Source organism: Podarcis muralis, chromosome 4 (assembly GCF_964188315.1).
Source record: "Podarcis muralis chromosome 4, rPodMur119.hap1.1, whole genome shotgun sequence".
NCBI classification, from domain to species: Eukaryota; Metazoa; Chordata; class Lepidosauria; order Squamata; family Lacertidae; genus Podarcis; species Podarcis muralis.
This window is the reverse complement of record NC_135658.1, coordinates 41,833,674-41,851,058: the sequence shown is the minus strand read 5'-3', so window position 1 is coordinate 41,851,058 and position 17,385 is coordinate 41,833,674. Positions and strand designations below refer to the sequence as shown.

Sequence of the window (17,385 nt, the reverse complement as noted above, 5' to 3'; positions counted from 1 at the left end):
TTCTCACACCCTGACTCAGTATAAGGCATATTCCCATGTTCTGAGTTACCTCATGGGAATGAAAGAATATTAATCTCCTGAGGTCCCCTAAGAGGACTTTTTATTTAACCATTTGTCTTGTTCTGTGGTAATCCAAGATGGCTCAGAAGAAATGTGATGTGGGGTGTGTGGGATAAATGGGTAGGAAAAGCTTAACAGAAATGACCATGCCTTGTTGTTGTAACTGCTTGCATTGCAAAGAAAGAGGAAACTCGTGGTAATAAGTCAAGTTAAGAAATCACTGAGAGTAGCCGAAAGATAATGCCTTATAAGGTACTAGGAAGGTTTCTGAGTGACTCAGAATCACGAGGAAAAATGGAGAACAGTTAGAAAACTATTGAGCATGCTGGAAAAGGCTATGAATTTTGGTCAAACCACCCCTGGTGGAGCTAGAGCTAATCAGCCTGATCATGGGATGTATGTAATGGAGGGGGTACATATCAAGGGGGAAATATGAAATAGGCGGCCCGGGAAGTCTGAAAACTGCAGTCTCCTAACCAACAGGAGAATGTAGGAGGGAAATTTGGACTGACTATAGGGTATAAAGTACGGTACCTTTAATGTAAACAGGATAGGGCCTCCCTCTTTACAGCATGAGCTGGGGAGTTGCACATGCAGCGCTGTCTCAAGAATAAACAACGTTTGTTTTTGCCTGATCTCGGTGTCAGACTCCTTCTTATCATGCAGCAATTGATTCCCTCTGGGGAAGATCCCTGGGGCAAATTTGTCCAACAGGGAGAGGGGGGTAGGGATGACAAGGACTAAAATTCTGAGACAGGGAGGAAGCTTCCTTTCTGACCTCTGAACGGACACGGCTCAGGCGCCCAATAAAAACAAATAGCATGATTGCCCTTCATATATTTGGCCTATTCCACAGCCAAGTGAGGTCCCTCAATGGGTGGGGATAGAGTTAAAAAGCCCAAGCAGGGACTGCACTTCTCTCTCGGCAACCTGACAGCCAGTGCCTGGAAGTGCTATTATTAGAAGGCTGATAAAATTTGAGGCTGACAGTTGTCCTGCCCCTTTGGGAAGAAATCACAGCGAGGGAAGGAGGGCAGCGGCCCTTGTCCTGACTGTGATCCCGGCGGCCTAATTCCCTGCTCTTTTTTTGACTGGGTGCTTCACTTTACTGCTAACAAGGAACATTAAACTGTCAGGAGACGTACCCTCCCAGCAGAACCGGTAAGTTGCTGTGGGGCTTTCGTAGCTTCTTGCTTCGTTTGGTCTTGCTGGGTCATTGTGTGGTGTCAACAACTGCCACCGCCACCCTGCCTGCGGAGGCCTAGCTGCATTCCTGACATCTGAGACAAGCTGCAAGGGGGGCGAGAAAGGGGACTGTGTAAGGGAAGAGGCATCTTCCCTCGCGGCCTGAAATGGAGCAGGTATTTTTGTTGCACATTTATCACACATCTCCCCTGCATGGAGAAGCCTCAGGAAAGAAGTGCTGCCTCTCTAGACTTTGTCCTAACAACCCAAGAGCAGGATCCCAGGGGTGCCATTTCAGAGTGCTGTGGGGTGGGGGACCAAGTGCGATGGTAAGGCTTATAGGTCCACTCAGAAAATTGAATTGCAAAATAATAATAAAAACCTCCAGCCCTACTTTATTCTGAGCTACAATCTTAGCTGGGGGAGAGTCTCACTAAACACAACCAGAGTTACTTCTGAGTAGACATAGGGCTGCACTGTTAAGAGCATTTATTGTGATTTATTTTTATACTTCATAATAGCTATTACCTATGTGAACATTCACACTTTAAAAAAAAAGCAAAAGGATTTTGCTTTTAGAAGGCACTTTTAATGCATATGCCTATTCCACTAATCAGGGACCATTGGTTTAGGGTTGGATGTGATGGCCCTCACTTACCCCTCTGTGTGTATATTGGACCTGTGTATATCTTTGGACCCACATGGCCCTGGATTGCTCTCCCCCAAGAGGCAGCCAGCTCAGTTTTGCCAAGTGGGGTGGAGGCAGGCAGACTGCTGGGGACTGTGAGCCCAGGGATATTAACACAGACCTTCCAAATGTCCCTATTTTCCAGGGACGTACCTGATTTAGAGAAGCCATCCCAGATTCTGATTTGGTCCTGGAATGTCTCACATTTCCTTAAGATGTCTCTATTTTCATTGGAGAAATGTTGGAGGGTATGGAGTTATCCGACCCCTGAGCTGTCCGAAGGCAATCCTGTACAGTGGTGCCTCTGGATGTGAACGGGATCCGTTCCGGAGCCCCATTCGCATCCTGAAGCGAACGCAACCCGCGTCTGCGCTTGCACGGGTCGCGATTTGCTGCTTCCACGCACGTGCGTGACAGCATTTTGGGCGTCTGCACATGCGTGAGTGGCGAAACCCGGAAGTAACGTGTTCTGTTACTTCCGGGTCGCCGCAGAGCGAAGCAACCTGAAGCAACTTCAACCCGAAGTATGACTGTATGGGGAAGTTTTCTTTAATGTTTGCTGTTTCGTTATGTTTTTATATATGTTGGAAGCTGCCCAGAGTGGGTGGGGCAACCCCGTAAGATGTGTGGGGTATATATAGAAAAACTATCATTCTGGATTGGGACATCCCCATTTTCCTCAGAGAAATGTTGGAGGGTATGTTAACAGTTTCTCTAACTTCCATTAATATAGTGCTTCTGAAGTGTCTTGCCTCCTTTCCAGTGGGTGGTATCGCTTTATGGCAAACATCTCTTTGGAAGAGAGGCCTGGGGTTTAAAGTTGTGTGGAATCAAATGTTTGGTCTCAATTGCTTGGGGTGGTTTGTCGTGGAAAGGAAACCTCTCATATTTCACGTTCTCAGTCACACACAAACCCCCTTTCTGAACCACACCGATCTGCTTTTTGTAGCTTGGCAGATGGGTTGCTCAATGTGCCTCTGCCTTTTAGTACGTTCTGATCCTCCTAATCCCACCCTCCCCAATTCCAGCGTGTTCCCACAGCAACTATGGCAAGTGGTATGGATTCAGATGGTGAGCAGGTGGTGCCCGACGGAGAAGGCCCTGATGTGAAAGCCGTCCAGGCCCACTATCTTCGCAGTCCCTCTCCTAGCCGGTGAGTCTTTTGCCAAGTAGGCCTCTATATCCCTCTGATCACACGGAACAAACACCAGCCATTTTCTAGCCTTCCCCCCTTTTTAAAATTACCTTACGCTAACCCTGTGCATTATCCAAACCCTGAGCAAGGCAGAATTTAAAGGGTTCTTTCTTATTTCTTTTAGAAGCCAGGGTGGAGAGCTCATGCATTATTTAGCTAATCTAATTGGGTCAACTGAGGTTTTCCACAAATTCAAGTGTTATTGGGGGAAAGCATTATCAAAGTTAAGTGAGGCAGCACAGAGGAAACAGAGCCCACCCAAGCTGCCATCATTTGCATCAGCCTTTTCACAGTTCTTTGATTTGTTTGGATTCAAGCGTTTGATTCAGTTGATTGTACAAATTTGGAATCTTATGTGAAGCGGGATTTCTGGGTCTTGCATAGAGGCACGCCCAGTAATCCCAGTTAGAAAGCAGTAGTCAGCCCCTATCTATTTTTGAGATTTTCTTTATCCAGCACGTTTTGGTCTGCAAGAGAGAGCCTTCTTCAATGCCCCAAACCTGTGTGATCTTGCCTTTTTCTCATTAAAAGGCATCGCTCAGTAGATTTCGACCCAGTGTGTGGCAACTGTTGGTGTGGCGGGGGGGGGGGGAGAGTGAATTCCTTGCTAGGGATCATTCATTAAGAAAGGAATTAAAAATACAGCTGTTGATACCATCATGCTGTTTTGCAAAGCTACGGCATGTCCGCACTTGAAATACTGTGTGCCGTTCTGGTCGCCTCACCTCAAAAAGGATATTGTAGAGCCATCAAAGGTTCAGAAAAGAGCAACCAAAGTGATCAAGGGAATTTGAGCGAGTCCTCTAGGTGGAAAGGTTGCAGCATTTGGAACTTTTTAGTCTCTGAGAAAGGAAGGAAGGAGGCAGTGAGCAAAAGCATGGTCCAGTCTATATGAGTGTCTCAGTAGAACCTATTAATGAACATTTGTTACACTTAAAGACGTAGTCACAAGTAACCCTCACCCCATGCATTCACTGAACATGTAAAAGGGGCTCCTGTTTTCTGGCGTGTTCTTAGTTCCATTCCTTAGGGATATTAAAGGATAAATCAGGCTCTGTAGGCTGATTCATTTTTTCTTTTATCTGTTTCTGTTCCCATGGCTGATGATGAGACTGAGTGCTGCTAGCCAAACCATCTGTCTTTCCTGCAGCTTAGATACACTTGGCCAAGTTCAGTTTTTTCTTTGCATATGGCTCATTTGCATGTACATTGTTAATATGCCCTAAACCTACTTGCAGTTGCTTTTTTAAAAAGTTCCATAGTGTTTTGAATATGTACGTGAGGGCAGTCACTTTGACTTTAGATATTATTGGGGTGATCTGTGCTTTCTCTTTACCATGCTGCTAGATTATTCTTTGGGGAGGAGCAAAAGGGGAAAAGACCACCCACTCTCTTAGAGACGCACAAATCTATTTTGTGATTAAACAACTTAACAGTTAAATTCTATTCATATCTACTCAGAATGTTGTTTTAAATGGTATTTTCTCTCAGCCAGTTAAATATGCCTAAATCAGGGATGGGGAAAGTTTGGTCTTCCAGCTGTTGCTGGATTACAACTTCCATCATTCCTGACCATTGATTATGATGACTGACGCTGATGGGAGGAGAGTCCCATAACATCTGAAGGGCTATATATTCCCTAAATTATTGTGCCTGATTTTCAACGTTTTCAACAGGTGTTTTATTTTTCCTCCTGTAAAATATTGGAGGAATTCATGGTTTAAGCAACTCAAAATGCTTTTAACTAACATTTTTCTTGTTGTTGGCAGAGAGAGGCTTTTTATACCAGCCTGTTGTTCTTCACTATGGATCCAGCAGTCCTCAATAGAGATGGAAGGGCTCTCTGTTTGTTTCTTCACTTGCTCCAATACAACAGAGCTTCCAAACCCAAAACTCCTGTTCTTAGAGTTGCCGCATTTTCCCTGCCCCTGGCTGTGTACATCATACCTTTAAAGCTCATTTGAGCCACATTCTTTCCTTCCAAAAATTCTGGGCACTAGTTTGTTAAGGGTTTCTGGGAATTGTTACTCTGTGAGGGGTGGACTACAGTGCCCAGAATGTGCTTTGATGTGCTTTAAAGATACACAGCCATTAAAGGTTTCATGCTTTCTACAAATGGCATGTCAATTAGGAATTTGCCAGAGATAGTTTTCATATCCTTAGCTTGTAGAACAACCTTTTCCAACCTGGTGCCCTTCAGATGTTTTGGTCTACAACTCCCATCAGTGCCGACCGGCTTGATCATTGCAGAACGACCACTTGGTGGCTTCCTTCACACATCCATGAGCAGAAAGCTAATTGGATTTTCTGCATCAACACCTCAAACAGGTGGCTTTGAAAGTAGCACTATCAGTGGAGCAAAACATTGTCTCTGCTTCAGTTTCAGCATACTCAAGAAGGCAAGGGATCTCTTAAAAGTATGAGTGCTACTTGTATGTTTGCTTGTAATGCTGGCAGAACAACACCCTGCAGTCCCTTAATTACAGATCTTCGTTTAAGTTGAGGAGGCGTAACTCAAACTGACATCCTCTGGTGCTATAAAGGAAAAAGCATCTTTGTGCTGCAGGGTGTATTGTAGAGGATGGTGTGTCTAGATTTTAATGGTGAAATTCAACATTGCACTATGTTGATTGTTCTGCCAGGGCAAGCTTTAGAGCTTGCCAGATGGAACAATCAGGTGCTGTTCTGGGGGTTCTCTTGACCATTCCTAGCCAATTTTGGGGGACACAGAAGAAGGAGAGGGGGGAACCCTGTTGTACAAACTGAAGTCCTAATGCTGGCTTCTGCTGCTGGGATGCATGAGTTGAATTCTGCCCTAAGTAATCGATTTCTAGGCAAAATGGCAGCCTTAACTTTAAAAGGGCTGAAGCGGGGGGGGGGGGGGGGGGCAAAAACTTTGTTTACCTTTGACAGAGGCAATGAAAGGGCAATGCTCACACTTGCTACATAAACACCAGAGCTCCATTCCTGCTCTTTCCTCAGCCAGTCCCTCCAGCTTAATATGCATTAGCTAAAGCCCCAGCTCTCTGGTGCTTTGTACACTTGACCCCTAGACATCACAGGCTTCTCCCGGCCTTCTCCACTGCCACTGCCTTGGGAAGCTGGCTGCCCATATAACGTTTCATGGTCGGTTGCTATGGAGACCAATTTTGATTAATGCAGCTGTCAGGCAACCCTCTGTTTACAACAGTCAGAGACATCTGGACTATCATCCACCCTCTAGTGGATGAAAAGGAAACCTCTTCCTCTTCTGTAAGAAGAGACACAGGACTCCGTAACTTTACCACAGTGGTAACTGGAGTGTCACTAGAGGGCAGGGGGATTCGTGGCCTAATGCTTGGTCATTGCTCCTTGCTCTGTGCTCCCCTTTATCTCCAGGGGAGAGATGTGGGCTGATAAACCCCAGAGTCAAAGGGAGACAGCAGTGCATCATTTGCCTCTGAGCTGCCTTTGAGCTGATACCGGGTTCAACAAGTTCCTCGTCCCCACCTGCATTACTGTACATCAAAGAATATTACAAGCATTCTATTACAAAATCTGTGTATCACTACAGTATCTACTATGAGAGCATTCTTGCTCTTCATTTTGGAATAGGGAATGGGAGACAGTAGATTAGTTTATACAAACATTTTTTTGTTTTTGCTGGGAAATGCTTTCCCCCCACCGATTACTCCAGTTTACAAATGTGCCTCCATATGGTAAAATCAACATACAACAAAGGGAAATGTAGCATTTTCTGTAGATGAATTTTATGTTATAGTATCTTAATTCTGCACTTTTGGGAAGAGGAACACATTGATGAGAATGAATAATAAAAGAAGCATTATGGGGAAATTTAAACTTGTTTTGACATTTTTTAAACTGCTTGTGTGTATGCAAACATGGGCCATCTCCCAGCGTCACCCCCTTCCTGTTCTGCTGTACAGTCTCCCCTCACCCTCAGGCTGCTCTGTTTTGAAATAGTTGTGGAGGCTGTCAAAGGTGAGTCAAACAACTTGTAGAAGCTTGCCTCACATCGTTGCCATTTATTAACAGATATTCGGTGTTATCGGATACAGACACCGAGAGCATCTTCATGGAGCCCATCCATCTGTCATCTGCTGTGGCTGCTAAACAGATCATCAACGAAGGTAGGAGGCAGAAAGAAAAAGCAATGAAGACAATGAGTTTATGAGTTTATGAGTAAGGGGAGGCTGGTGAGTAGGTGCCCTCACTTTTGAATAGAGGAATAGACTGGATGATTTCTGGTCCCTCCCTCTCAACTCAATTATCTTATAATATCTGGAGACCATTTATAGAACCTCTGCTGATTAAGGTTACTTCCATAAACACAGTGTATTTTTTAATTGCTGTCCTTATGCACTCACTTTTTACAGAGATTCCATATGACATCATCTTTATTATCATCATCATCATTACCACGCCTTCTTCCCTGACAGGGACTCAATCACAGATATCAATACTAATCACTATTCCATTCCTGTGTTTTCCTGTATTGTTTAATTTAAAACATTTGCCATTTCAGCCTATCTAGTGTGTGAACTGGCAAAGTGTCACTGAAGCTTCGCTGAGCTACTGTACCTTGAATTAGAAGGTTTCTTCACCTTTGCCTCTAAATGCTTCCTATTTAGCAGGGTAATTGCCCCTTAATTAGTCAACTCCCATTCAACTGGGGAGAGAGGGCTTTAATTACTGGTTCCCTCTAATACAAAAAGAATAATGAATAGAGATAAATATTTAAAGCTTCCTACCATGGGTTATAGGAGCCAGCTAGTGAAGAGGCAATGTATTAGTAATGCTACTGCCAAACTGAACAAGAAGCAATCAGAGGCAAAAGACGCAAGGATAAACCTTCTGAGTACAGTTGCTGAGGACCTTTGCTGAACAGCCCGTATTTCCAAGTTAAATATTGTAGAAGAACCCTGGCCATGGGGTTGGGTATTGTTGGATATTTAATGCTATACTAAGTAGCACATGAATTTACCATTTAAATTCTATTCAGGGAATTCTACTCATTGTTATAATGAAGTGCCTTAACAAGGCTAAATGGCCTTGTATGAAAGCTACTCTAGTGCCAAACAACCCCTCTTGATATGTCTCTCTTCTACATTTTGCTAAACAAGACTCTAGGGGTTTTTCTTTTGAATTCAGTGGTGGTGCATCACAGCACACTCTGCAACTATAGATGAAGTGTTCGCCCTAAAAGCTAGCCAGGCTACTTTCTGCCTTCCATTCGTTATTGGAATGAGATTCTACTTAACTCTATATTGAAATACTATAATACAGTAGAATGCTATGATACAGTATTTTATTTGTTCTATAACATCTGTATACCCATGTGACTGAGTTCTATGGGCAGTTTATGGACTATTAAAAATACAAACTAAAGTTCAACATTTGCATGGCACTAAAACCAGTGATGAATATATAAATAAACACCAATGCGGCAGCTAAAACAATGTGAAACCAGCAAAGGGAATAACTTGGTGAAAAGTTCTAAAAGCACAAAACAGGTGTCTCCATTATAATTAAAAGGTCCGAGAGAACAAAAAATATATCCAGCTGGTACCTAAAACACCATAGCATGGCATCAGGTGAGCCTTTTGTGGCAAGGCATTCCATACAGGAGGGAAAGTCACTGAAAATCCCTTTCCTTGTCTCACTTCATTAGGTGGGGAAATCTGGAGAAAGTTCTCAAATGAAGATCACAAGGCTTAGGCTTACCAAGATCCCATCAATATGATTTCAATATTCAATAGTCCATCAAGATTATAGCTTGAACATTGATAGCTCAGATCAAGGGCCCAGGCACTTTGAGAAGATCCATACCATGCCTTTAAAGCACATTCAATGCACATTTAAAGCAGATGGCTTTCCACCAGAGAATCCTAAGAACTGTAGCTTCACCCTCATAGAGGTACAATTCCCAGCACCCCAAACAAATGACAGTTCCCAGGATTCTTTGGGAGGAGCCACATGCTTTAAATGTGCACTGAATGTGCTTTAAATGAGTGGTGTGAATCTGCCCTTTGTTGAACACTCATTGAGAAGCGTGTCAAAGGTAAAGGGGACCCCTGACCATTAGGTCCAGTCGCGGATGACTCTGGGGTTGCGGTGCTCATCTCACCGCAGGCTGAGGGAGCTGGCGTACAGCTTCCGGGTCATGTGGCCAGCATGACTAAGCTGCTTTACCATTGTCAAAGGTAAACAGGTGCTATTTTGAAAATGTAAGTGTTGTTTCATTCCAGAGCTGAAGACAAAGGAGGTGAAAGCAGATTCTGGGTGCCCAGGGATGCTAGAATCTGCAGAGCAGCTACTGGTGGAAGACTTGTACAATCGGGTTAAGGAAAAGATAGATGATACCAGCTTGTTCAACACACCATGTGTCATGGATTTGCAGAGGGCACTTGTGAAAGACCGTCTTGAGTCTCCAAAGGATGCCGTTGATGAAGTCTGGCCAAATGTCTTCATAGCAGAAAAGTGAGTAGGAAGACTGTTTCTCTATCATTCCTAGAGTTGGACTTCTCGCACTTTATTGGAGAAGAAGATAAATAATCCTAGGTGAAAAATCAAAATCTTTCAAGTGTCCCATCCCAAGATAAACTTATGTAAAGAATACCACTATAAAGGCAGAAACTGTTACAGACATACCTCATGTTGCGTCTGCTGCAGGTTGTGTGTTTTCGTCTTGTGTCCCGCGGCAACCCGGAAGTACCAGAACGGGTTACTTCTGGGTTTTGCCGCATGCGCAGAAGAGCTAAATAGCGTCGTGCGTGTGTGCCGACGCAGCGCTTCAGCTTACGTCAGTTCTGTGTTATGAATGGGCCTCCAGAATGGATCCCATCCATAACGTGAGGTTCCACTGTATAGGGTGAATATTATAGCCTGATCTCCTGCCTGCGTTCCTGTTAGTGACACAATGCATTCTTGATTTGAATGCAGTCAAGGAGATTGTACATACACCAGTGGTGGGAGATCAAAAACCCCTAAACCAAATTAATGAGGGAAGTCAGTTTCTTAGTCAACTAGTTGATGCTGTTTCTATTGCATTGGGGAATTGGCATCTCACATAATTGTTGGAATCTGAAAGTTTAAATTGGACAAGTGAAGATTCCTTTCCCTCCATCAGGCCAGAATTGTACTTTGCAGCCAAGGTGCAGCTGCCACTGAAACAGGCAATCTGATGTCTCTTCCTTCTATCACCTTCATAACATTTAGTTATGCAGAACTTGTAACATGGCATTATGACTTTTCACTTCCTTTTTCCACCTAATTGGCTGCCATTTGCGGGGGTGGAAAAAATTATAACGTGATGGCATCACACCATGCATTTTGCATTATTAAACGATGCCAGAGGGAAATGCACAGCCATTACTTTAAGAGGTCGAAAGGTGTTGACCATATTATGTAGTTCCAGCCTCCACTTGCCATGCCCTGATTCTCTCTGATTCATGGTATGAATAAAGCCTGCTTTAAGAAGAAGACCAGCCAATGTACAAATAACAGCTGCTGTCAATGCTGTTTTAAACAAAAGAGCATGAATTATAAATAAGGTCTTCTAATTTCTGAGCCATTTTTGTTCATAAAAAAAGCTTTTCCCCCAATGGTTGCTTGTCACAGTTTCCAAATGTCAAATCACAGTGATTATGACACAATTTGGTATATGAGTCTTTTAACATTTGCAGCCATCATATTTCCTTAACCCAGTTATTTCAAAATCCCAGTACATATTGGAACGAAGGCCTTATGAGATATCTTGATGGTGTTGCACTGGGAGAATCATTTATGTGCCTTGCAGATGATTTGCTCCCTGCATTTGCCACAGTGCCCAGGGCAACAATAGTAAACATTTTATCAGTGGGGCATTTATGACCCCAGTGATGAAGTGCAGCAACTTTCTAAATACCCTAACTGCTTGGTGGCTCAGCTACCCAGAAGGCAATCTCATTCCAAATGAGCATGGCCACTTATTACAGTCAGCAAGGGAGGCTCTCCTGTATGACCAATCAATGGTGGGGGCGTGGCTTGGTGAAACATTGGCGATGGCTGCTATAGTGATCCCACCTAAATTTTGTAACTTCCTTCCTCAAGAGGTCTGTTTATTTCCCTTTCTCTTGACTATCCATTGCCTGGTTATGACATTATTATTCAGGCAGGTATTTGATCTGCCATGCTAATGAACTTTTAGCAGACTGGCCCTTTTTTAGCTGGTTTTATATCCTCCTCCTGGCTCTTTGTTTTATTATTGTATCGCTGATGTTTCTTTAATTGATTTCGTAAGTGTTCTTTAAATGTGATGTTAGCCACCCAGAGTAATGTGGCTACACTAGAAAGGTGAGGTATAAATCTCCCTAATATAAAACACCGTTATGAGACTTCCAGAGATTTGTCATGTTGGCCTGGTGCACATGTCACTGTAAGCCAAAGTATAACTGGCACTGCACAATCATGCTGGTTCCCAAAGGGGAGCTCATGCCAACTCCACGTGGCATTGGCAGCTAAGTCAAGGTTTTGCTTAGCATACAATCCAAACTTGGGGTCGTGGTTAAACTCGCTAGTCTTCTACTACGATCTATGGCCAAAAACAAACCTTGGGATCATGGTTAAAGATGAGAGCGTTTAAGCATGATTGTGGAACTGGAGAACAAACAGTGATTAACTACTGTGCTGCACTAACCTAAACGGACCAGGAAAGCGCTAAGTTAGTGCAGTTTCCTTCCTGGCAGCCAGCATGTTTGCCAGGGCTGTCTTAAGCATATGTGGCACCAGGGTGCAAAGATCCGCCCGGCACCCCCCCCCCCCCCGGTTGGCCAGTCCCAGGCTCGCAAGAGGGCAGAGCTGGCCAGCCGCCTCAGCATCTCGCTGGCTCGATCGCCCTTGAACGCCTGGCGCAGAGCCACCCACAGCAGAAGAGCCCACTGTGGCACTCCGACTGATGGGCGGGCTCTTCGCTGGACTCAACTCTCGCACTGAGCAATGGTTTGTCTTAGCACTGCATGAAAATGTGGCCATTGTAACCTTTTGTGTTCGACCAGATAGTTAACACATGTTGTGAACGTGCTCGCACTTACAATACTATTTTAATCACCTGTGGGGTAGATCATTCATATTGCCAGTCTGCACAAACTTGCAGAGTTCCTCATCAACTCAACCTGTTTTTCTATTGCTGGCCTTAGGCTAGTTTTCAAATACTCAAGAAAGTAGACAGAATCTAACCTCTCTTCCTTTGTCTTGAAGGAGTGTTGCAGTGAATAAAGGTCGCCTAAAGAGACTAGGAATTACTCATGTGCTTAATGCTGCTCATGGCACTGGTGTGTATACAGGGCCAGACTTCTACAATGGCATGAACATCCAGTATTTAGGCATTGAGGTGGATGATTTCCCAGATATGGACATCTCTAAACATTTCCGGGAGGCTGCAGAGTTCCTTGATGAAGCTCTACTAACCTACAGAGGTATGTAGGGCAAACTGCACAACTTCTCATTTTCAGCTTCTGTTGGTTCATTATCATTTGAGAAGTAGGTATTAGGGCCGCTCATACACACTAATGAAGTTCCTTCTGCTCTTCAGACTGTGTTTTTAATGTTTCTACCATGGCAATGTTAACCATTTAGGAAGATGAAAATAAATAAGTACATTGGGTTGAAGCCAACTAAGTAATCTCAGAGTGGACTCATTGAAAGCAACAGACATGACTAACTTAAGTCCATTTTAAAGTTTCTCCTCTGAATATGGGTACCACCTTTATAATTTATACACATATAATAATGGAAAATATGTTTAATATGGTGAGGGGCAAATTCTTCCCAAGTTTTGGAGCATCGTTGTTCTTCTATGGATTTGCACCAAGCTTCACCCCAGTGGTTTATCAACATTAGCGAATATAAATTTGGGGAAGATGCAGGAGTGGCCTGTGTGGTGGGAACCATGGTACCAACACTGGTGTCACTTAACTGAGAGTAAGCCAGGCTGAGCTCAATAAGAATTGCTTTGGATTAGAATGCATTACAGCATATATTCCCCCATTTGCTGCTATGCTTAAAATGTTTTGAGATGTCTGTGACGAAATATATAAATTATGTATTTAACTTAATTTACCATGTTCCCAGTTTAGGTATTAATGATAAATTAAATCAAGACTAATGATGGCAGAACCCACCCACCCCCACCAACTATTTATTTGATCCAGAAACTGTTTCAGAAATAGACTATTACATACTTCCCAAATCCAGTGTCCTCCAGATGCTGTTCCCAGTATTCCTCTGGCAGTAGTTAACCACCTATATAATTTTACTTCTAGGAAAAGTCTTGGTCAGCAGTGAAATGGGAATCAGCCGCTCAGCAGTGCTGGTAGCTGCTTATCTGATGATCTTTCATCATATGACAATCTTAGAAGCCTTGATGACTATACGCAAGAAGCGCGCCATATATCCCAATGATGGCTTCCTGAAACAGCTCCGGGAGCTCAATGAAAAGCTATTGGAGGAACGAGAAGAGGAAGGTGAAGAAGATTCTGATGATGATACAACCAGTAGCCAGAGTTCTGTTGTCAGAGCTGGAAGCTCTTCCTTGATGTCTGGGAGAGAAGATTCTGGGAGCATCATGGGAGCCAAAGTCCACTCTATCATGGTGGAAGAAGAAGACACCACAAGCCTCCTGGGAAGTGTAATGAGTACCTCCTCTATGGGAAAATCCAGCTTGGTTTCCAAGCAGTCTACTCTTATCAGTGAAGAAGAAGAGGAACAACTCTATGAAGAATGGAGGAAGAAGCAAGGCTTGCCTGCAAAGGAACTTTCAAACAAGGATGGAGAAAGCAAACCCTCAGACCTTACATTTCAGGTACAGGAGGAATCTGAGGCGGATACGAGTCGGATGATCCAAGAGTGGCAGTCCAAAAATGAAAAGTACCAAATGGAAAGCTACTTGTTTCCCAAGGAGGAAGAAGGAGGTTCTAGAATGGGAGAAAGGCCATGTTCTGTAAATGATGTAAGTGAAACAGAAAGTGTGAGTAGCCAAGAGATCAGAATCTTGAAACAACAGCTAGAAGCAAGTGGCATTAACAGAATGAGGAGAGGGCGTACAGATTCCATGTCTACAGAAAGCAGCTGGGATATGTGGAATGAGAGGATGATGGAGATAGAGAAGGAAGCTTCTCGAAAATATCATTCCAAAACTAAATGTGGTCATGAGAATCCAAGGCCTGACAATGGAACAAATGGGAGGGATATGGATGAGGAAAGTATATTATCTGATACTAGCTCATTTTATAATTTCTGTCAAAAGAACAAAGACAAGCTTACTGCCTTAGAAAGGTGGAAAATCAAGAGAATTCAGTTTGGATTTCACAAAAGAGACTCAGAGGCCTCTGATAAATCAAAGGATGAAGATGGCAGCCAACAAAATAAAGAGGCTATGGAAGAGGAGAAGAACTTGTCAGATATCAACCTGACAGCTTACCAAGCCTGGAAGGCTAAACATCAGAAGAAGGTAGGCAATGAGAATAAGGATGATATTGTGGAGCTTGCTAAAGGTGAAGATTCTGCTTCTTCCAGAAGAAAGCAGAGGCGAATGGAGTTACTTGAACACTCAAAGAAAGTTCTGGAAGAAAGTCAGTCTCTCTGCAGCTGGGAGGCAGAGAGTACAATGAGTGGAAGCATCCCTTTGTCGGCCTTTTTGCCATCAACAGCTTCCATAAATGGTGCACAGGATTCTGCCTCAGTATTGAGCATGCAGACCAATCGCTCATCTTTCTCTCAGGCTAGAGGTGGTAGTGGGGCAATGTCAAACCATTCAGTAGCTACAGGTGTTCCCAACCTTCCTGTTGGCCCAGAAGACACTATATCTATAGCCAGTATTCAGAACTGGATTGCCAATGTTGTTAGTGAAACTATTGCTCAGAAACAAAATGAGATCCTAATGTTGTCCCGCCCATCATCGGTATTAGCTTCAAGTGTTAAATCAGTTGATGATGACAAGGCATCTCTGCTTGGTGCACAAAGTGGCTTATCACTACCTAACTCACTATTTCACCAGCAGGGCAACCAATATGTTGACACTCAGTCCATGCTGTCTTGTAACACCTCAATGAGTGGAAGGACAGGAGGATCCAGCTCAGGCAGGAAAGTGACACAAACAAGCAAGCCTCTTTACAGCCTCTTTGCTGATGAGGTTGACTTGAAGAAACTTAACAGAAAGGAAAGGGAGATGCAAACCGAGATGAGAGAGAAAATGTCAGATTACCAGACCGAGAAGCTTATCAGTGACAATAAACGTAGCACTTTATTTAAGAAGAAGAAGATCAAGGAAGAGGATGAGGATGAGAAGGCAGAAAATTATGCAGAAAATGTAATTGGTGGCCTTAGGTACCCTTTAGAAACTCATAACGACAGGAGTGACACAGCATCTTCTTTCTCAGGCCAGTTTGCCAGAGCAGGTGCTATAAGGTCAGAGGTAGAAAAGAATGTAAGTAAGTGGCTCAGTGGCTTGAAAACAGAAGAAAAGTCCTCATACCAGGACTTCTCTGATGCTAGTGGAGAAAAATACAGGAGATCATCATTCAGAGAGGTGGACACTGAGGCTTCTAGCTATAATTTTTGCAGATCTCAAAGAGAAGAAATTGATCGCTCTTCAACCTTTCAGTGCAAAGATGACTTGCAGAGAACCTCCTCGCGATTTTCCTCTGCCTCTGCACAAGAAGATAAGGCAGCTCGCACATTTACACGGTCCAAATTCAGTGAGACAAGTTCCAGAGAAGAAAGTCCAGAGCCATATTTTTTCAGGAGGACACCAGAACCATCCTGCAGCTCAGAATCCCCTGAACCACCCACCAGGAGCCGGATCAGGTCGCATCACTTGGAAGAGCGCGAAGAGGAGTCCAGTTCAGACATGTCTGAGTTTGGAGCCAAGAGAAAGTTCACCCAGAGCTTTTCAAAGTCTGAGGAGAATGCAGAGAAAGAAGAAAAGGTAGAAGAAAGAAAAGAGTGTTATGCATCAAGGCAGTTATTCAGACACAGGCAAAGCATGCGCAAGGAGGAGGAGGAAGAAATGGATGATGATGCCATAATTGCTGCCTGGAGAAATCGGCAAGAAGAAACTACGGCAAAGCTCCGTCGAAGGAGAGAGGAGCAGAGTGATAGAGAACAAAGTCATGCCAACTCCATGTCTCCCCCTCCCATTTGAAAGAAAACTTCCACAGTGCCTACGAGAAACCAAGACTAAAATGCCCCTCTGTTTCATCAACCTCCATTGCATTTCCTATTACCCTTCCCAGAACAGAGCACTGCATTAATCTTACAGGTATTCTCTTATCTTTAATTCTCAACCTGAGATGAAGATACTAATGACAGTGGCTCTTCCCAAGAAAAAGGGGTTGTGTCAATAGTCAATTATTGGTGTACAGAAATGCATCAAATTGTTTTTGAGACAATTTCTTTAACAAAACAGTAAACATTAACAATAATAATCAAAAGAAACAACAGAGGCTCAGCTAATTTGCTTCAGATATTCATTTGATTCTGTTTACTGCAATCATTGAAGAGTCACTCTGGGTTTGGTTTCCCCCCCCCTTTCCACCTCATCATGATTAGAATTGGAACAAAATCAGCAGCCTTTGCCACTAGTTTGAAAATGTAGCTGCTCTTACAGCATATATGCCCTGTTCCCTTGTGGATAGTACAATTGAACTTATATTATTCCTTTCCTTCTAAATCCCAAACCACAGAGCCTTTTCTTTCTCTTGTGTGTATCAATAGAAGGGAAACTACTGAGAGAATAAATGTAATGTTTGTTCCCATGACAACTTGTAACTGAGCAAAATATCAATCATTGGTCACATGGGGAGATCTTGTTTAAAGGTTTTAATTTTGTTTGCTATAAAGGAGACAACACTAGATAGAACAAATTACCTTTGGAACAAAACATCAGGCCCAGCCTTAGAAAACATATGCTACAGTGGTGATTATCCCTTTTAAATGTAAATCCAGGCTATATATTGGTGTGTGCACATTAAAGGGAAGAGAGTCACATCTGTTTGTTTGCTATGGATCATGGAATCATAGAATTGTAGTGTTGGAAGGGACCCCAAGGGTCATCTAGTCCAACCCCCTGCAATGCAGGAATCTCAGCTAAAGCGTCCATGACAGTTGGTCATTCAACCTCTGCTTAAAAACCTCCAAGGAAAGAGAGTCCACAACCTCAGGAAGGAGACCATTCCCCTGTCGAACAGCTTTTACTGTCAGAAGGTTTCTCCTGATGTTT

The 17,385-nt window shown here is 43.4% G+C and overlaps 1 protein-coding gene across 1 annotated transcript; it reads left to right on the top strand.

Moving 5' to 3' along the window:
• The first annotated feature begins 1,042 nt into the window (after positions 1-1,042).
• STYXL2 (serine/threonine/tyrosine interacting like 2) lies at positions 1,043-17,151 on the top strand. The gene is made up of 6 exons (XM_028726849.2): positions 1,043-1,221; positions 2,962-3,086; positions 7,164-7,258; positions 9,377-9,608; positions 12,366-12,583; positions 13,430-17,151. The coding sequence occupies exons 2-6, from the start codon at positions 2,980-2,982 to the stop codon at positions 16,306-16,308; spliced, it is 3,531 nt and encodes a 1,176-aa protein (XP_028582682.2). The 5' UTR covers positions 1,043-1,221; positions 2,962-2,979; the 3' UTR covers positions 16,309-17,151.
• The last annotated feature ends 234 nt before the right edge of the window (positions 17,152-17,385 follow it).

What these genes read in the sequence shown, in the direction of transcription:
- STYXL2 (XM_028726849.2), top strand. Translation starts at nt 2,980, where the DNA reads ATGGCAAGTGGTATGGATTCAGATGGTGAGCAGGTGGTGCCCGACGGA. An exon ending in TAAACAGATCATCAACGAAG is followed by an intron (nt 7,259 to 9,376) that starts GTAGGAGGCAGA and finishes GTTTCATTCCAG; the next exon opens with AGCTGAAGACAAAGGAGGTG. An exon ending in AGCTCTACTAACCTACAGAG is followed by an intron (nt 12,584 to 13,429) that starts GTATGTAGGGCA and finishes TTTTACTTCTAG; the next exon opens with GAAAAGTCTTGGTCAGCAGT.